This window comes from Penicillium canescens (genome assembly GCF_028828765.1).
Source record: "Penicillium canescens strain IBT 15451 chromosome Unknown utg000005l_segment0_segment0, whole genome shotgun sequence".
NCBI lineage: Eukaryota > Fungi > Ascomycota > Eurotiomycetes > Eurotiales > Aspergillaceae > Penicillium > Penicillium canescens.
In genome coordinates, this window is record NW_026703967.1 from 1,884,382 (window position 1) to 1,903,280 (window position 18,899).

At 48.2% G+C, this 18,899-nt stretch overlaps 8 protein-coding genes across 8 annotated transcripts; 3 read left to right on the forward strand and 5 right to left on the reverse strand.

Annotated features, from left to right (window-relative positions):
- Positions 1-3,030: 3,030 nt before the first annotated feature.
- N7446_008300 (serine hydrolase domain-containing protein) lies at positions 3,031-4,437 on the reverse strand (the record flags this gene model as incomplete). The annotated part of the gene is made up of 4 exons (XM_058517045.1): positions 3,031-3,449; positions 3,500-3,791; positions 3,853-3,989; positions 4,047-4,437. The coding sequence occupies 4 exons, from the start codon at positions 4,435-4,437 to the stop codon at positions 3,031-3,033; spliced, it is 1,239 nt and encodes a 412-aa protein (XP_058370691.1).
- Positions 4,438-5,448: 1,011 nt separating this feature from the next.
- On the reverse strand, positions 5,449-7,635 carry N7446_008301 (fungal specific transcription factor domain-containing protein; the record flags this gene model as incomplete). The annotated part of the gene is made up of 5 exons (XM_058517046.1): positions 5,449-6,100; positions 6,160-6,492; positions 6,555-6,731; positions 6,791-6,954; positions 7,015-7,635. Coding segments are annotated over 5 exons (1,947 nt in total), but the record flags the coding sequence as incomplete, so codon positions are not given.
- A 1,240-nt stretch (positions 7,636-8,875) lies between these two features.
- Positions 8,876-9,371, forward strand: N7446_008302 (4a-hydroxytetrahydrobiopterin dehydratase; the record flags this gene model as incomplete). The annotated part of the gene is made up of 3 exons (XM_058517047.1): positions 8,876-9,031; positions 9,098-9,160; positions 9,222-9,371. 3 exons carry the CDS (start codon positions 8,876-8,878, stop codon positions 9,369-9,371), a joined length of 369 nt encoding a protein of 122 aa, XP_058370693.1.
- Positions 9,372-9,572: 201 nt separating this feature from the next.
- Positions 9,573-11,014, reverse strand: N7446_008303 (putative Golgi transport complex component Cog5; the record flags this gene model as incomplete). The annotated part of the gene is made up of 2 exons (XM_058517048.1): positions 9,573-10,590; positions 10,635-11,014. 2 exons carry the CDS (start codon positions 11,012-11,014, stop codon positions 9,573-9,575), a joined length of 1,398 nt encoding a protein of 465 aa, XP_058370694.1.
- Positions 11,015-11,399: 385 nt separating this feature from the next.
- Positions 11,400-12,921, forward strand: N7446_008304 (class II aldolase/adducin domain protein; the record flags this gene model as incomplete). The annotated part of the gene is made up of 6 exons (XM_058517049.1): positions 11,400-11,429; positions 11,689-11,983; positions 12,089-12,349; positions 12,427-12,559; positions 12,621-12,789; positions 12,847-12,921. 6 exons carry the CDS (start codon positions 11,400-11,402, stop codon positions 12,919-12,921), a joined length of 963 nt encoding a protein of 320 aa, XP_058370695.1.
- A 621-nt stretch (positions 12,922-13,542) lies between these two features.
- N7446_008305 (protein SYS1) lies at positions 13,543-14,244 on the reverse strand (the record flags this gene model as incomplete). Its single annotated transcript, XM_058517050.1, has 2 exons — positions 13,543-13,924; positions 14,000-14,244. The coding sequence occupies 2 exons, from the start codon at positions 14,242-14,244 to the stop codon at positions 13,543-13,545; spliced, it is 627 nt and encodes a 208-aa protein (XP_058370696.1).
- A 300-nt stretch (positions 14,245-14,544) lies between these two features.
- Positions 14,545-15,267, forward strand: N7446_008306 (cytochrome c oxidase subunit 6B family protein). The gene is made up of 2 exons (XM_058517051.1): positions 14,545-14,924; positions 15,052-15,267. Exons 1-2 carry the CDS (start codon positions 14,694-14,696, stop codon positions 15,172-15,174), a joined length of 354 nt encoding a protein of 117 aa, XP_058370697.1. The 5' UTR covers positions 14,545-14,693; the 3' UTR covers positions 15,175-15,267.
- A 152-nt stretch (positions 15,268-15,419) lies between these two features.
- On the reverse strand, positions 15,420-18,812 carry N7446_008307 (putative RNA-binding protein (Nab3)). The gene is made up of 6 exons (XM_058517052.1): positions 18,792-18,812; positions 17,411-18,725; positions 17,172-17,351; positions 16,624-17,113; positions 16,347-16,567; positions 15,420-16,290 (listed from the first exon to the last, which is right to left on the reverse strand). Exons 2-6 carry the CDS (start codon positions 18,468-18,470, stop codon positions 15,749-15,751), a joined length of 2,493 nt encoding a protein of 830 aa, XP_058370698.1. The 5' UTR covers positions 18,471-18,725; positions 18,792-18,812; the 3' UTR covers positions 15,420-15,748.
- Between the last annotated feature and the right edge of the window lie 87 nt (positions 18,813-18,899).

The window sequence follows — 18,899 nt, forward strand, 5'->3', positions numbered from 1 at the left end:
GCGTCACAACAAGGCAGCATGGATGCGTCATGACATTATGGAGGACTGGTTGCGATCTTTCTATGGGCGTATTCCCTTAGATAAGAAAGCTTTGCTCCTTTTAGACAATGCTTCACCACATGTTATTGGACTCCAGCGAGCGCCACCACCACCCCGGATTACGGTTGTTTTTTTGCCAGCAAACGCAACTTCAATTTATCAACCCTTGGACCAAGGTATTATCCAAAACTTGAAGCACCATTATCGGAAGAAATGGATGCGCTATATGATTGCTTTTCTTGATCGTGGGATAGACCCAAAACAAAGAATGAGCATTTATTATACTGTTACCTGGGTAACGCAAGTTTGGAGAACAAGTGTATCAGACCAAACGATTATCAATTGCTTTAAACAAAGTACTTTGATTAGTCCAAAGTCTATACCTATACCTGAGTCCGCGCCCGAGTCCGCACCTGAGTCTGCACTATTTTCCGAGCCCGGATTGAGTGATGAGATTGAAAGTCTATATAATCAAGCAATTGATAAGCTTGGTGATAAAGATATTGTGCCATTTGACGAGTTTTTGAACCCTTCGGACGAAGACATGTTAGAAGATGGGACTGAAGGGCGAGATGAGACCAATGAGCAAGATATATATATTGCCCCAACAACCTCAGAAATTCAGGATATTGACATTGATGGGCCCCCACCTGAGCTTCTGTCTAATTCTGCTATATTGGACAGCCTCCAGGATATCCTACTATGGGTTTGTAGCAAAGAAAAGGGTACCTCGGACCATATTAGACAAATTGAGAGCTTAATCAGCGACTTTGGCAGGATTCAGATTGATGAGAAACGTCAGGTGACTTTGGATCAGATGATGGGATGGAAGACTAAATAGGTATTAGGGCTTAGAGTTAGCTTGTCAAATATTATGTCATCCTCTCACCAAAACACAACTCAATTATACCACGTAATTTGGCTTGGATAGTATGCTGTGGTATAAGCGAGAGTTGACTGTATATGTATTCCATTTTCCCCACTGATTCGATCGGCACTGACGTTAACTTCCCCTCCTTACCCCTCCCAAGTGTCCCATATATATATAAGATAGACATACAACAGGATTTTGAGAGGGGATGTAAGGACGGGTACCTGTAGGTACATCTGCAGGACGCCACTGGGGCTGGCATGGGGGCGCACGGCCAAGTAGAGCCAGGTACCTGCAGGGCTTATCGATAAGTTCCCCTCAGTGCTGACGTCGTTGACTCGAAGTATGGAGATCTCTATATGTCGACCTTGTTTCGCCCCTGGAGAAAGGCGATCACTTTGCCTTTCAAGCGGTCTGCCTATCCCGTGTTACCCATCCAATCATAGGGGATGTTCTGCACATCATGCCAGGACCATCCATGTGTCTGCGTACCTGGCCACGTAAAGGAGCCGCCCACAGGTACACTGTATAGTAATATAGTAATATAGTAATATAGTAATATAGTATTATAGTATTATAGTAATATAGTATTATTTATTATTGCAGATTTGCAGATTTAAATCTTGGGTAACTCGAAACGACGGCACAGATATACACCCATAAACCCCATCTAGACCCCTCTCCAAACCAACGCCTTGATAACTCATATCTCACATATCTCATATACACACCACAAACTACACACCAAGTACACAATACACAGAGGCTGAAGAGGATCACATGCAAAAACCAAAAACGAACAAAGCACCCTGCCTCGTCCAACACCCCGACCTTATTGGCCCCAACCACCACACCTACTGACTTGCATCTGTACTCTGCATCTGCAATCCAGGGCAATATGACTCAACATGTAGTACGCGCACCAGATTTGCCCAGCCATCTTGTAAACAACACGTTCCCCTCAGACTCAGGCTCCGATCCCAGGGGGTGGGTGCACCGTGTGGGGGTCATCTGACTGCCATGTAAATACACTGCAGATGGGAGATGTAGATGTACACCATAGATATAGATGTAGATCTACTTTTCATGCCGGCTTATCTAGGGGAATTATCCGAACCTCGGAGCTTTTTGCTTTTTGTTATCTGTTCCATATGGCTGTTTCCGATACCTTGGCGTGACTGTTGGGTTCCCAGGGTACTTATTGGCTTGAAGGATGCCAGGTACACTTGTTCATTCCTTTTTTATCTTTTATTTTTTAATTTTTTATCTTTCTTTCCCTCTCCCGTCTCTCTTGGTTCGGGGGCTGTGGGCTGGTACCTGGGACTTGGGACTTGGGGATTTGTTTCCAAGGGTCTGTGAGCATTGTGCGACCGCATGGTTTCGACCGTGGCTGGATTATATATATCACATTTTGGCGGGGCTCAAATGGGAAACTGGGCGTTGGTATTATTTGTCAGCTTACAGGGATTCTGCGGGGTACCTAAGGTACCTGAGCTTCAGCTCTTTGTGTGTTAACGCCTGGGTCTAGGGTTGTGGGAGTTGGTGGTTTCAGTTGGGGCTATTATTGGCATACGAAGCCACCAATGGAATTACTTTGTTGAGCAGTTATCTCGCTATCGACTAGTGGCTTTGAGACAGCTGCACTTGGGATGATAGTCAGGTACTTGCTTACGGGGCTTTTTATCCCACTGATCTATAACTGAATTCTGGAGGATCCATGAAGCTTAATAGGAACGATTCGGTGGTTGATCTTTCTACGTTACCTAATCTTCATTATGTCCTGCGTTAATCACACAAGCAAGAGGCTTGTCTTACCGCTCTGGCAGTAGCTGGGTGTTTCTCATAACATTTGTTGAATTGGAATGTTCTGACCTGAATTTAGAGCGGTTTTACTTCTATTTGATCATGAAACCTGGCGTTCTTTGCTTTTCGATCGGCATGATTCACAGCAATTCCTTCCTGATTTGAGGACGATCCTATATCGATTGAGATATCGAGAGAGTTCTGCTAAGGCCACCCCTCCTCCCATTCTAAACTCTACCAAGTCGAGACAAGAGAAAGGTGTTACTATGTTCAGATATGTGTGTTTTTAAACCTAACTTGCGATACAAGCACCAGCTCTAAGCTGAGGCAAGTCCTTTATACACTCCTGCCTCAATATCCTGATACAGTTGGTGGACTTGGGCGTCGCCAAACGGCAGGATTTGGGCACAAACTATACCCGCCAAACCATTGTCACGATCGCACCACCAGTAAAGATTAGGGAGGCCAGACCATTGGGCTGTTCCCACAGAACGACCCGTCAAGCCCCCGCTTAGCAAGAAGGTCAGGCCCCAACCCTGACGGTCCCCGGCAACGGTTGGGTGCAGTCCTGTGCCAGAATTCGTCAGATCAGGCTTTGCGTCGGGAATGTACTTTTCAGACAGTGGCGGAAGGTTCGCGATTTGGTCGCGGAACATTTCGTCCACGGTGTCTTTTTTCAATAGCTGCGATCCAGTACTTGGTGAAGTCCCGTCGTTAAGCAGTATCGCTAGGATTTCTGGAAAGAAAATTAGCTAATGAAGATACATCCTGAATGAAGAGACATACGGCAATAATCTTGGGGTGTCGAGAAACATCCCGCTCCGCCACTGTTGAAGAGTGATTCCACATCGGATTTGTTTTCCACCGTCAGCGGTCGTCGGAGCAAATGATCCCGAGGAGAGATTCGGCCGGTTGAGTCTCGCTGGTGCATATAGGCTAATTTTTCCTTCATGGCTGAAGTTGGGATCATGGATATCTGAGTAAGGCCCAGTGGCTCAAAGATGTGTTGGTGGAAGTATTCATTCAGTGTCTTCTTGGTAACACGTTCAATCACAACGCCTACCCAATCGATATTTACCTATTATATGCCATAAATGTCAGCATCTGTGGCCCTGAGGTCAAAAGATATGCGTTCTTACACCATACTCCCAGGCTTCTCCTGGCTGGTGCACAAGCGGCTGCTTGAAGTCACTGAAATATCCCGAGAACTCGTCGAAGCCAATCGGGCGGCTGGAGTCCCGTAATTTGGTATTCATGAAGGCATATCCAAAGCCAGCTACATTTTTCGACATCAGAAAGCAAGCTTGATGTAAATCTGGCGGCAATCACTGACCTGTGTGGGTCAATAGCATCCTCAACGTAATGCCCCTCGTTTTTTCGACCAATGTGCCATCTTCTTGCAGGACTTTCACGTCCTTCAGCTCTGGGCAGATGCGTTCAAGTTCGTTGGCATCATCCAAGGAGAGCTGCCCCTGTTCCACAAGCTGCATGCATGCAATCCCAGTGATCAATTTTGTGCATGACGCGATCCAAAAGACACTGTCGGTTGCCAGTGGCTCGGTGCTTCCGTGTCCTCTCTGTCCGCCTGCGTGAGAGAACAACAACTTTCCATTCTTTCCAACAACTGCAGCAGCAGCGCCCGGTAGTCCGTTGTCAGGGTCGACGCAGGCCGAGTCAATTCGGCTTTTAAGTGCTTCAAGAGTCGTCACTGGAAGATTACCCATTTTAGAATAGAACTTGAATAGTCGATACCTTGATAAAGTGATGACGGGTGAAGATCCTAACAACGCAATATATGTAGTCGGGGCAAACCCTACACTGCCAAGTCTCCGCTGATCCCCCGCCTGATAGTTCCGCTGCGGGGTATACATCCGCTCCTATATATCCGTTACTCACATTGAAATACTCCCATAAAATACTATTTTGATAGTCCAAGTGATCGTATCTGACTTAGTCACAACGCGAGCATGTCCCAATTCCATGACCCTGCGAATCCTCGTGATATGCCAAAGTCTTGGTCTTCCGGGCGTATTCTTACAGAAATCCAGCGACACCAAAAGCGAAAGAAGGACAGAATCAACAAAGAAGGACGCGCACTAACAACCCGGTCAAGTATGACGCGTCGCGCTTGTTGAGGAGACCAATGGAAGGTTCCTTCAGTGATAGTCTTGGAGGCAATATAGTCTTCCTTGCAATGACCCTTTTGACCAGGAGGGTTGCCTCAGGTGCAGGCAGATTATCCTTGGTATGACACCGAATGGCTAAGAAATACCCTAGTTTAAATATTTGAGAATTGAAGACTCGAGGCTGGAAGAAGTCCTCCGTCACACCAAAGACCCGAGGCCCAAAAATCCGAATATGGCTCTCCCTAAGACCTATGTAACATAGGCGGGAGGCCCTCGAAAGAGTTGAGCTTTGCATAAACGTACATGAGCGGAGTGATCTTCATGTGGGGTATCAGCTTTACCGCACAAGTGCGACTCACTCACTTGGCCAGGCAATGCTATTGGCTATAGCAAGAGCTTGCGACTGACACGGATATACGAATAGCATCTTCCCCACGGATTTCTCAGGAAGCCAAGAACTGCAGGATGGCGTTGCTATTGCGGCAAGCTTCCGCTGTCTTTCGTTCCGGAATTATGCCAATTTCACCCTACGCTAGGAATAAGATGTGCATTTTCTCTGAAGTGAGTAAAGTCGCCTGTTCTGAACATAACACCAAAAGAAGCGAATGCTTAAAAGTCACTACCCTTGGGATAGCCATGGGGTCGCCCTTCTTTGCCCACGCTGAGCTTCTCATATTCACTGATCATTCCCTTTAGCCCCGGAGGTGGAAAATCGCCTGGGTTTCTTTCCAAATTGTCTCCGTACAATGTGCCGCCTTCAGATTTTGATACCTTTTTCCACTGTTCTGGTGTTTGGGGCTGAAGATCTTGTGAGAAAATCTCCCTAATTGTTCTTGGGAGATCTTCAAACTTTACTGGATTGCCGCCTTGCTTTTGATACTGTTGAGACTGTACGGACAGCTTGAAGAAATGAAAAAGGCTTCTCCCCACTGGGGAACGTCTCGCAATCGTAGAAAATGCGCTTGTGAGGCACAAGAAATCTGAGTCGAAAATATCAAAGGCGGGTTGCTCGAGCAAGGTGTATAGAGCAACATTGACCGCATACATCGTGAACAGATGCCCGTATTGGATTCCGTATTCCGACTGCATGACTTGTGTAAGAGCAGATATTTCCCGCGCAGATGAGAGCGCTATCTGATCGGCACTCTGTTCACTGTCTGGACTGAAAAACAAGGGTGTTCGTTTCTGAAGATTACTGAAGGACGAATAATAGCCGAAGTTGTCGCAGCACAGGTTGATCACAAGTGCATTGTAACGCATTCTGTTCCAAAGTCATCCGATTTAGCTGTGATCACAAACAGTAGTAAAGGTATAACGAACCCGAGGAGTAAGATATGTGGTGCCGGCTTTTCTGATGCTTTGAAAGCTTCAGGAAGCGTCGATTTCCACTGGCAGAGCCGATTGTAGTTTTCTTGCTTGGACATGTTCGCGTCACTTGTCCCTTGCCGTGCGATCGGCATGCTCCGAGAAATATCTCTGGCAATGTAAGACAGATCGCATGCCTTATCAAAATAGAGGCCCATGTGAGATGGTCGTGTGTGGCCTGGAACTGGATAAGGCATCCACGTATCATCGTCGCCTTTTGTAGCTTCAATCCGATCTATGCTCACTTGATTTACGCGGCTCGGTCTGAGGAAATTTGTATGTACAATCCTGTTTAGTCTCAATATTAGTTGGACTCTCGGCGTATAAGGACGTTTGCGACTGAGACGTACGTATCAACTTGAAACAGCCCCCAGGAAGTGCGCTTGAGTGATCTGATCATCTCTTCGGACATTTGCGATCTGTTCAGGTTCAGCTTTTTATGGTTGATAATTCCCATTTCTTCTGCCATCTCTGTCGCTTGATGAAGCATAGTATAGCCGAAATCATCATTCCCCAGATTAGAATACCTGGAAAAGGCATTAACCGCTGAATCAAGCTTCAAGTCTTACTCCAAAACATTACGTACCTCTCATACAATAGCAAGGTTGCTTGCAAGGTAGCTAGACGGGTGCCGCTTCCCCTATCGAATAGGTATAATCTCATATAACCCTCCGCTTCCGCAAGAAATTCAGCGCCTTTCGTTTTAATGTCTCCCGGTGTAGTGTAAGCTTCGGAATATTGTGAGTAGTCCTGTCATACGAAACATGTTAAGCACATAAGCAGCGGAAGCACAGGGACTCTGGTACTAACGCAAGCATTTGCAAGCATGGCATTGACCAGGAATGGGGTGCAAAAGTCCGAATGCAGGCTCCCATTCCTCATGTGCACAAGAAATGTCTCGCGGTCAATGAAAGCATAGAAAGGATAGTCCCAAGTCATATACAGGGAGATCAAGTGCGACACTAAATCATCATCATCGGTAACACTTGTCCATGGTTTTGCTGGGACTCTGTATGGAGCGCTACCGCACAAATAGCGAATGTCCATTATCTGAGGTCGGAATTGGGGCGTGTCAACCCCGGTGTTGTGTCTCGCCTTCTTGGATCGCCTGGGGGCTTCTTGGTTCCTCTCGTGGGCGTGTGCATGTCGTAAGATACTGTCTAGATATACGCGAATATTTTGTATCGGAGAGTGATTTCGGATCATTTGGAGAAGTTCTTGCTGACTGTCCTGACTCGCGGATCGGATTGTTTCAAACACATCATATAAAAGGTCGCGATAGTAATTCGAATCGCTGGTAATATCATCCGTCGCAGATATAGGGGGTCTGGTTAATGTCCCGATCTGACTGAGCTCATTTCCCGCCGCCAGGGATTTTTGATCTGTCTGGATACTTGGTGTTAATACAGGCTGGCCGCTCTCCTTTATAATACTGGCGCAGTGAAACTAAGGTGTAAAACTTGCCGATCTCATGTTTGACGTTATAAACCAACCGTAAACGATCAATCTTTTAATGTTGAGACTTAATATTAACCTGTGGAAGTGACATTTGATTCAAAAATACGAAGAGGTTCAAATTCCGGGCAAGTTTTAAGGAAGCTCGCCGGGTGACGAATTATGACACAATACCATTCACAACGGTTTTTATGTAGAAAGTTACAACTCTTGAAACTTATCTTCATCAAATACCTTACGAACTTCGCCACATGCTTACATAGTGACCCGAGTCAAGGCACACGGTTTTTGATTGGTAGTGGAACATTCCAATGCCCCCAAATTGCGAGTGTCTAAAGCCTCAAGCCCAGTATCTGACAGACATCTGCGAAGTGCTCTAGCAAGTTTCATCTAACCGGATGTTTCTAGACAACCAGGCACTCACTATACCGTGATACGTGGGAAAAACTGCCGGAACATGACATCACAGCTTCTGCCGGACTGAGCAACGAACAAATTTTGATTGGGAGGCACATTATTCCAACACTCACAGCGGGCGCAACCTTCTGTTCACAATAATGAAACTTGCAATTCCTCAAACAATTCTGGGCTCCCCGACACTGGCAAACAAGATATCATCAGCGGAAATAGAATGCAACAACGATATTCCGATTTGCAGACAATGTCGATAATTCAACGTTGAATGGTCGATCCATCTCACCGCATCTTTGGTTTACAACAGGGGCCATAGATGTGTATACAGTGCCACTGATGAAGCATTAGACAGTTTCTACACGAGACCCAGCCTCGAAGCGAGTATACCGGTTTTGGAATCGTTTTCGCCCTACTTTGGGCTTTCTGTTTTCACCTCTTTTTTGCCCATTCTCGAGTTTCGCGAATCGCAGTTGTTGAAACATGTTGGTTAATCATGCAAGTTAAGTGAACATAGCATACAAGATGGGGGGTGGAGTGTGAAAGGACTTACAGCCAGCCTATGACTGTAGTTTCCGATGTGTGAACTTTGCAGTGCCGTATTTGTTCTTAAGTGTAGTATCCTACAGTAAACAGAAACTGTTGAGATTACTGCTTTCTAGATATATTCTGGCCATTAAATTCCCAATGTTTCAACCGGATTGCATCGCCATCACGTGTTCATGTTTATCGACCAAAGTACCTAAAAATCATCCCCCTCTTTGTCAATAATTACCTGAAACTCTTCAATTACAAGCGAATCAAGATGGCCTCTCTAGACAACCTCAAAGTCTCTGAAGGAGAAGACGGTAGCCTCCTAAAAGAAGAAATCCAAAGACTAGTCGACACAGCAGGCTGGCAACTACAGAACGGCGATGAAATTCAGAAGACATACCATTGTCGAACCTGGACGAAGATCAGCGTTCGTTATGGAAACCACAAAAAACTATATAATACTGATGCTGATGCTGATGCCTGACTCTTACAGGACTTCTTCACGGGCGTAGCAACAAAATGCAAAGAGGTGAACCATCACCCGAGAGTGATTTTGGTATGGATGTCCACGCTCGGGTGTTTATGCGTCAGCTACGTAGTTCTGACTTGTCATAAAGGATTATAACTCCATCACCTTCTTCTGGAAAACTCATTCCCCTCCTGGCCTCTCCCAGAAGGATGTTCGTATGGCTGATTTTTGTGATGCTTGGGCTAAGGTCGTTAAGACTGTTCCTGCTGAAAGTGCGCCAACTTGCTCTGATGCATAAGCTAGCTAGTTAACAGGATTTTCCTACGAGGGGTATCCTTTTTTTGTTATTTCTGTTGAATGGACGGGACAGACCAGGATAGAGTTTCACACTTTATTTCATATTAAATCTGTAGCTCTCCCTGTAAACAGGCTACTTCTATCTTATTAGATTTCATCGTAGTGCTATCCTTATCAAGCTTCCACTTTCATGATGACAGGACTACCGTCCCAGTGGACCTACAACCGAGCTCACCATGACGGCAGCTTCCCGCTCCCAGTTACCCACGACAACAGTCTCGGTTCCTGATCGGCCCTTCTCGGCCAACAGGCTTGTTGCTGAAACACGTGATGCGCGAAGCACGCACTCCTTGATCTCGACTCTCAGTCGATCGCGGTTGGACCGTAGTGTTCGTGCAGACACACCGCCACGGTTGACGATTTCCTGGACACGCGAGGTGAGGGATGAGGCGAGGGAGCGCCAGTAGTAGGAAGGTAGTGATGAAGTATCCAGGGCCTGCAGGAGAGGCTGTAAGAGATTAGACGTGGCTGATGGTGCGGTTTGGGATCCGGCGGCCTCGTCGGCTGTGGTCGTCGAATTCAAGAGGGGGTGAGGTGGTGGGCGGAGATTTTTGAGAATAGTCTCGAGAGCGACGATGTCCTGGCATCTTGCGGAAATATCGGCTAGAGTTCGATCCATGATTGGCAGTTGGGAGAGAGCTCGGGCGAGTGAGTTCACGGATGTCATGATTGCGGTGTGCATGTACCCTTGTAGTGTTGACAACAAGAGTTCGGGCTTGTAGTCAGATGCAGTGGTGGCCCCTTTGGGAATGGGTGAAAGGAGATATAAAGTGGTCGCAGCGGTTGCTAGGCGTACACGCGCATCTCGGGCTTGTTTGTAACCGGATGGCATGGATTGGCTGTTGCCGCTTGCTGAGTTTGAGGACAAAGAGAACCGGTTGATGGTCTGCTGTGCTCTGGATTTGACCATGTTCTCTGCGGGCATGACAAACTCTCCTCGAAGAGTGCGAATGACCTTCACCCGGTCCAAGCCGTAGCCCTCTTCGCCTTCCGCTGCAGCTGAGAACATTTCGCGCAGATTGAGGATCGTGTAAGCTGCTCTTTCCAACGCACGGAACCCATCTTTTCCTGACGGTGATGCCGCCGGGTCCGCGCCTGCTGAAATAGCCGGTCCTATTGAGCCTCGGCCTGTAATTTCAGCGACTTGACTCTCCAGCTGTCTGCCTAGCGTCAAACAACGTGTAACAGACCTTGCTAGTCTGACTGTTGCCAATGAGTTTTCAGCGGCAATGCGAGCTTCGTCGGCCGCTTGCCATTTTTGGACCACTTCTTTTGAAGACGCTCGTATCCTCGGGTCACTGATTCAATTTGCGTCCCTGATTCCTTGAGGATGTGATCAGCTGCTGCAGTCCTGTCTTGTGTGTGTGCAAGCAATGGCAGGGCTGATTTTGTTGTCAATGCATGAATGTGTGTGTCGATCTCCTGGAGATCAAATAGTACCCGGGATAATGGTGTCGATAGATCCAGTGGAGAGTCTGTTGCATTGTTTGTGCTGTTCACCAGTGTATTGGCGAACGAAGACGGGGAGAACTCCGGGTCCAAGAAGGCCTCGTAGTCTATATACGAGGGGTCTCCTTCCGCCATTTTGGTCTAGACGCGTCTAATTTCTGGACTGCTGCATGGGAGAAAAAGCAGAAGCTGGTCAAGTCAAGATACGCTCTAGACTAGCCAATCTAGGTTTGGCAGTGGGGCGAGGATTGAATTCCAAGTCTCTTCAATGGAATATCAAGAACGTAGATGGGAGAGGGATATCGGCGAGGGACCACATGGCAGCCAATCACGTGTTGGTGTCTTAGTCATCCTATACATCTCACCTCGACATGCAAATGTAGAGCAATTATTCTTGCTTAAGTGGCATATGAATGATGAAAGATTATTAAGCCGGTCATAAAGAGTATCATTTGCAGTTTGCACAAGTCAATTAATGTATTTAGGCTCAGGAGTATTCATATATTGACTCAGTGACCGTATGTGTCAAGCTTATCGCAAGCCAAATGGCGTATGGATGCCGATCTCATGACACAAAAGAACGACAGCCAATGAATATCGCATTTCGAATAAAGCCAGTCGGCCTTTTACTTTACTTCCAGCGCCTTCCAATGACACGGCGGGGTTCCCCAAACTCTCCACAGATAAGACTTCGGAGATAATTCCGATGTGATCGTAAAGGGTAATTCTTTCCCGGTCGAGTCCCGGTCGAGTTTGTTTCAGACTCTTAAACAACTGAGAGTATACACAATATCCCACAAACACTCTAGACTCCCAACACTACACTGATTCACCATGTCAACATCTACAACCACCCAAACCGAGCAATCAGTCCGCCTAACCAGCGGAGACCAACTCCCCCACTCCCCTCAGCAGCAAACGATGCCTCATTCCAAGGCCTGGCCCGGGGAACCCGCAATGGAGCCCTCAAGCTGCGCGGAATCCCCACCTTCACAAACCTCCAAGAAAAGCGCCAGTGGATGAAGGAGCATATGGCCGCTGCATTCCGCTACTTCGGCAAGCTGGGCTATAATGAGGGCGTTTCGGGTCACATTTCTATGCGAGGTATGTATCTATATATGCATATGGACATGCACACACATATGCATATATGTACCTTCCTGCCTCTTGCGCAGGGGCAATGCTAATATTAACACTAAATGTCAATAGACCCCATTCTCGCAGACCATTTCTGGATGAACCCCTTCGCAAAGCACTTCTCAACCATCAAGGCGTCGGACCTCGTACTGCTAGATGCGGATGGGTTCGTTGTTGATGGTGGTGCCCAGCTGCCGGTTAATGAAGCCGGGTTCCTGATTCATTCTGAGATTCACAAGGCCCGGCCTGATGTTGTTGCTGCGGCGCATACGCATGGTATTCATGGGAAGACGTGGAGTTCGTTTGGGAAGCCAATTGAAATGCTTACTCAAGGTTAGTTGGCTCCAACCTTGGAAGATTGTGAATTGTGCTTTTCGGGCTCGGTTTGTGCTAATGTAGGATTAATTTAGATGCTTGTAACTTCTTTGGTCGACTTGGTGTTTATGAAGACCATGGTGGTATTGTTCTCTCTTCGGAGGAGGGGAAGAATATTGCGAAGGCGTTGGGTCCGGATAATATTGCGTGTATTCTGCAGAATCATGGGTTAGTTGATATTTTTCACTTTCCTTCCATTTCTCTCTAACCAATGTTTGGTCTTGTCTAGACTTTTGACTGTCGGTCGAACCGTCGATGAAGCCGCAATTCTCTACTCTATGCTAGAGCACGCTTGTCACTCACAACTTATGGCTGATGCGGCTGCTGCCAATGGCGTCCCGAAGAAGATTATTGATGATGCTGCGGCTAAGTTCACTGCTGAGGCTGCTCAGAACCCTGTAAGTTGTGGTGCCAGCTCTTATTCCTACAGCCGTGTAGATACTGATATTTCAAAGCATAACTTCTATACCGAGTTCCAGCCTGAGTATGAGTTGCTTGTTGAGGAGACCAATGGAAGATTCCTTCAGTGATAGTCTTGGAGGCAATATAGTCTTCCTTGCAAAGACCCTTTTGACCAGTTTTGGCTACAATTTGGTAATTTGTTCTAGCCATACGTTCATAGTGGCTAAAAAAAAAAAATAGTCTATCGTCTTTCATAACCTCTGGCTGGAAATGGTGTTGTTGGCTGTACATTTGAAGATCAACTAACTTTATTTATTGACCAAGACATATGAAACAACTTGCCAAGTTGATATACTGCGCACAAGGTATAATAAGGCTCCTAGCTAGTCCAGGTCATACAAAGGAACAAGAAATCTGCAATTGTACATATTCCATTTCCATACAGTTCGTCGTCAGCTCCACTGACAATAATAATAATACACACCCAACACATATTAAGAAAAGATACAGATTAAAAAACAAAAAAGGGAATCGATTAAATCAAACGCCATCTATACAGATGCAACCGCCGCAAGGGTATACAAAATGGAAAAGGAAGCGTCAATAGGACCTCACAGACCCAGGCGTGAAGAAAAGGCCAAAAAAGATAACAATCAGGCCAGAAAATAAAATAAAAGTCGTTCATAACCCCGATTCCTTCCCAAGAAAACATCCAAAGGGCGTAGAAGGGTGGAGAGAGAGGCCTTGTTTCATACAGCACGCTCACCAGCATGCTTCATATCATCCAATTCATATTCCTGCAAGCTGCGCTCACGGCCACGACCCCGACCAAAGCTTGACTCTTGCTGACCATCACCAGGAGAAGGCTGAGAAGACGACCCAGCTTGGCGGCTACTACTACCACCACCAAGCCCACCAAAGGAAATAGGCTCGAGCTCGCGTCTCTGGCAAGCCCACATACCCAGGAACGTCATCATAGCCGCGCTGGCAAATTGCAGACCCCACCAGAGGAAATTGGTGGGTAAGGAGTGGGTGTAGAAGGTCGTGGCGACGAGGTGAAGGAAGTGGATTGTCAGAGCGAAGTCCGGGACTAGCTTTGAGCGAGAGACGAAGAGGAGGAGGAAGATGACGCTGAGTGCTGGTTAGTATTGCTCTTTCTCTTCGCACACTTGTGTGCTGTACTGTGCTATGCTGTGGGCAACTCACCTAATAAAGCAATTCAACATCCAAACCAACCCCAACATCCAGCCAATAGTCGTATCACCCCTCAGCGAGTCCCACCCAAAGATCAAATCCAGTGAGAAGGGCGCGCCATACACGACTGTCGTGAATAGGATGAGCACCGTCGCGCAGGCATAGTAGGCAACTTGTAGCAGGAGGATCTTGCGGATAATCTTCAGCGGAGGGAGTTCGGTGCGCGACCCCGCTGGTGGACGCCGGCGCGCGGGCATCAACTATATTTATGGGGAGTGTTCCCTATGGTATGTAGTGGTTTGTGTATGTGCGTGAGTGTGTTGAGGTGTGCTGGAGCTCGGTGCGGTGCCCGAGGTCAGGGTGGAAGGAGGCGTTAGGGAAGAAGAATCATGCGATAGGGTCAGGTAGAGCAGTTATTCCAGAAAAAGTGTAACAGATATGGAGAGTAGCCGGCGTAAATGTGGCTCTCTGGACTGTGGATTATATGCAGAATATGGGAAACGTGTGCAGGTGGAAAAAGGGCCGGAGATCAACCTGCGATCAACAGTCTTGGCGGTCTCTGTGCTTTCGAATCCCGCTCCGTCACTACCTTCATCTGCACCTTTTTGACTGCTTGCTTTGCCCTGATGCTGAATACCTTTCGACCTCAAGTCTAATATCCAATTTATACGCTCGCACACCACCTCCGATTCTCTATTCTTCCAAAATGGGCTGGTTACCCTGGTCTTCCGGCGAGTCAAAGAAGAACGAAGCCTCCGACGGCGGCCGCATTGCCCCAGACCGAACAAGTCGCGCACGCTGCTGGGAAGGCCGGGATCTATTCTTTGCTTGTTTAGACAAGAATGATATCCTGGATGGAATCAAGGAGGACAAGAAGGCGCGACAGAAGTGTGCGAAAGAGGTCGAGGAGTTTGAGGCTGCTTGTTCACAGAGCTGGGTACGTATAGAGTTGCTTGCCTGGAATCTGTCATTTTACTTCTTCTTCTTTCTTTTGGAATTCGGGCTCTTGGCTTGCATTGCAATATATGGATTAGATTTACTAACGCTGTGTGTTTGGTCCGTAGGTGAAATACTTCAAGGAGAAGCGCGTGATGGAATACAACCGGGATAAGACGATCGAGCGGATTCAGAAGGAGGACGCGGCCAAGGTGAAGGAATTGAAGTCGCAGGGCTGGGGATCTAAGTAAGAAGGCGGTTTGGTTTGGTCGACAGACGGTTTCTGTACAATATGTAGCATATCCACTCTTATCACGTATCCTGATGATTCCTTTCAATGGCAGCACTTGTAGGTCTAAAGGCCTTTTTACTTAACTCGATCTAGACTACTAGAAGTAACTGGTTTGATGCGATTGTGGACTGAGGATCTGTGATGTTGGAAGTACATCTAAATAAGGTAGACTATGTGCAGAGAAGCGAAAGATCATATTATATCCAGTTTGTGGAAAAGCATACGGTCACAGCATAGCAAATGTGAGCCAATGTTGGAAATAAAATATCAACTCCGTCCTAGACACCACCTGTTGCCCTAATATCTAATATCTTGCTGCCCTTGGGCCCGTGAGTAAAATAGCAATAAACGCCTATTGTTGCAGGAACTGGCTTTCAGCCAGAACAAAAGAAAAGAAAGGGTAAAGAAAACCGAATGAAGCAACCAAAATCCACTGACAGGAATGCGAGAACGCCAAGGTCCAGAGAAAAGTAAACTCGCAAAGTGAACCTTAAGTTCAAATGAGAATGACGAATGAGAAGAGAGTCGTAAAATCATTGCTTCCATTTTGTCAGATGGTGCATCAGGTTCTGGATCTGGGGACTAGAGGGTCCCTGGCCCTGCGGCTGTTGTCCGCCCAAACCCTTGGCTAGGAGAGAAAGTAGGTTGGGATCCGTGACAACAGGCGCGTTCGGAGGCTGAAGATTAAATGGAGGAAGTAGTTGCTGTGGGTTGGTAGGAATAGGTGGAGGGCGATTCGCATTGGTCAGGAGACTGGCGAGATCTGCTGGAGGTGGTGGGTTGGGAGAGGCAAATGGTGACTGAGTAGCAGACACGGGCTGCGAAGGTGAAGGTCGCTGGAGTGCCGACAAGAGAGATGAAAGGCTAGGGCCATCCAGAGAGCCAATGAGGTTTGCAATGTTGGGAGGGTTAGAGAGTGCAGGTAGACCTGGCTGAGAAATTGGCATGGGCGGCACTGCGGGGATACCAAAGGCGGGATTTGGTGCAAATGCGGCCGGTGCAGCTCCTCGTTGCATGGCTTGAGCTTGATGGCTCAGAAGTTCAGCGGACAAATTAGGCTCCAGCTCGGGATAATCTGCAATTCTTCGTTAGAAGTGTAAAATGGGCAATTGGCTGATAAAATGTGCTTACCGAGGAATCGAACGTTGTCCAACCCGGCGGTCCGATCAAACAACTGCAGAGGAATCTTCCTGGAGATTTGATTGGGACGCGAAAGGCGAACAACTGCAAGAACACCTTCGATGAACTGGCGATGAACTGCTGCGCCAAGGGGAATCCGAGGACCGAGAACCAGTACGTCTACTCGTAACCCACGATTGCGGAAGGCATTTTCGACATGAAGAACAAAGTTTCTGGGTCATGTTAGTATTCTTTTCCAGCGAATCGGCACCGCGAGCATGTAACTAACCTGTCGAGTTCTTCAAGCACGAGGATTTGCACTTCTGGTACATCACGAGGAACTCGTCGAGGCACAGGCAAATCTGCTTCGCCTTCATAGATACCACGCGCCCTAGGGCTCAGACTGCGATAGCGCCGATCTCTGGAATAGGGAGACCGAGGGGAACGTGGAGATCGAGAACGTCTTCGTCGCTCGAACCTTTCTGGGGTTCTATCTCGCGACCGATATCCATCTCTAGTCCGGAAAGGCCTAGGGGAGGGTGATCGCGGCGGACGACGATCATCGCGCCGGCGGTGAGAGGGCTCATCACGGAAATCGCTGAAAGGCAATCGACTTGGCTCATAGGGCCGGTCGTATCGATCGCCAGGGACCCGATTGGTAGGTCGTGCGGGAGCACGGCTGAAGTCCGGTGACCGCGAGCGACGCGCCGGCGGTGCTCGGGAAGGCTCTGGCACTGGAGCAGGACGAGTAGATCTTTGAGGCTTGGAGATTTCGAGATCTGGAACAGAGTCAGTTGGCGCATTAAATGATTGGATGAGAGCGATTGGAGCACTCACGTATCTTTCGGCCCCGCACGATCGCCCCTTGCTCGACTTCAAGCGCCGCATGGCAAGAGGGAGCTTCCAAAAATTGTATAAATCCATAGGCCTGTTTGATCGATATCTGTGCCAGTTTGCCGTATTTATGGAAGATATGGAACATGTCCCGCTTGGTAACTCGTTCGGTAGGAAGGTTGCCTGTACATAACAACCGTGGTCAGATAACTGGTATAGATAGGAGCAGGGATACCACGAACCAACAAACAACCTCGATCCCATGGGAAACCGGTCCCAGAGACCTTCCGTCACGTAAATACGCTCATCGTGTAGGAACTCGTCGTATTTCTTTTGGACCTCGGGGCCCCAAGGGGAATCATCATCGATGCCTTTGATTGGCCGACCCTGCTTATCAACGCGGCCTTTCTTCGGGGCCTGAGCAGGGTCTTGCGAGGACCCCTGCGACTCTGGCAGGGTAGAGGAAGTCTGGAAGCTGGCAATAGGGGGTGGAGGCAAATCTTTGACGGACGAGGCCGTGCCAGGGGCAATAGAGTAGGGCTGGGACTGGTTCTGGGGAGGGTTACTGGGTTGGGCTGGATGGGCGGGCGCTGCATTGGCCTCATGGGCAGGCGGGTCGTAGTTCACCTCACCATTGGGGGCAAAATGAGAATTTGGGACAGGGTAATGGGTAGTTTGGGCAGGGATGCCCTGGGTTAGGAGGGGTTCGTCCGTGGGTGCTTGATGGAAAGACGAGTTTTCAGCTAGAGGCAAGGCCCCGGTGCTGGGGGCGGCTGCACCGGAGTTGGGCTGGGAGAGGTTGTCGAGGAGATTCTGGAAATTGACTCCCGCATTAGGGCCTTGGTCTTCCTTCTCGGCATCTAGGCGATTCGGCAGTTGGGTGGTACTGTCTACTTCGCCGGTGGCGAAGCCTTGGGATACCGGAGCAACCGGTACCACATGGGCGTAAGAAGGATCAGAGAGAGAGTATCCTGCACTGCCAGAGCCCTCGGTTCCAGAGGTAGGAGGGTAGTATGTCGCAGCAATAGTCATATCATTCTGCGTCGCACGGTCTTGCCCATGATAACTACCTGCGTCCTGATTCTGACGCGGCCCTCCTCCATTTAGATTCTCGTGCCACCCATCATGTGTCTGTCCCTGGTTATATGCCGAACGTTCGTAGGTTGAAGTATCGTTGAAGACGGGGTCCATTTGATTCTCCAGTACGGGAATGTTGGCTGGCTCCGGGATATGCAGCGGTCGAGGGCTTTCCGGGGTCAACGTCTTTCCGCGAAAGTGAAGCGCTTCATCGGCAGGCGTCATGTAGGACAGGAGGTCGTTTCATCTACGGAAGAAGGATGTGAAGAGGAAAATTGGCCAGATGGGAATTTTCGCGCAAGCTAAGGTGGGGCGGGAAAAGATTGGGTCGGTCGGGCTTGGTAACCCTAGAGGGGAAGGTAAGAGAGTAAAAAGGAGGGAAAAGGAAGCGAGCAAACATGAAAGGATCAGGTGGCAGCTTGAGGCGTTTACCGGCAAACTTTTAGGACATGCAGGAGGTGCACGAAGTAGGGGGAGGACCTGGCCAGGTAAACTTTTCGTCACTTAAGGGTCATTTCCGCGAATTACGTAGTCAGATGACCCTACCAGTGCTTGATCCTCCATGTGCTAAAATAGAAGGCTTCTAAGGCTTCCAAGGCCCGTACACTAGCGGGGATTGGACAACTTCCTTCAATTGCCGTTTTCAATTAGTCG

Coding starts and splice junctions, on each gene's coding strand:
- N7446_008306 (XM_058517051.1), top strand. CDS start 14,694: ATGGGCTGGTTACCCTGGTCTTCCGGCGAGTCAAAGAAGAACGAAGCC. Junction 14,925..15,051: donor CTGCTTGTTCACAGAGCTGG/GTACGTATAGAG, acceptor TTTGGTCCGTAG/GTGAAATACTTCAAGGAGAA.
- N7446_008307 (XM_058517052.1), bottom strand. CDS start 18,470: ATGACGCCTGCCGATGAAGCGCTTCACTTTCGCGGAAAGACGTTGACC. Junction 17,352..17,410: donor GGGATCGAGGTTGTTTGTTG/GTTCGTGGTATC, acceptor TGTTATGTACAG/GCAACCTTCCTACCGAACGA. Junction 16,291..16,346: donor GGACAACGTTCGATTCCTCG/GTAAGCACATTT, acceptor GAAGAATTGCAG/ATTATCCCGAGCTGGAGCCT.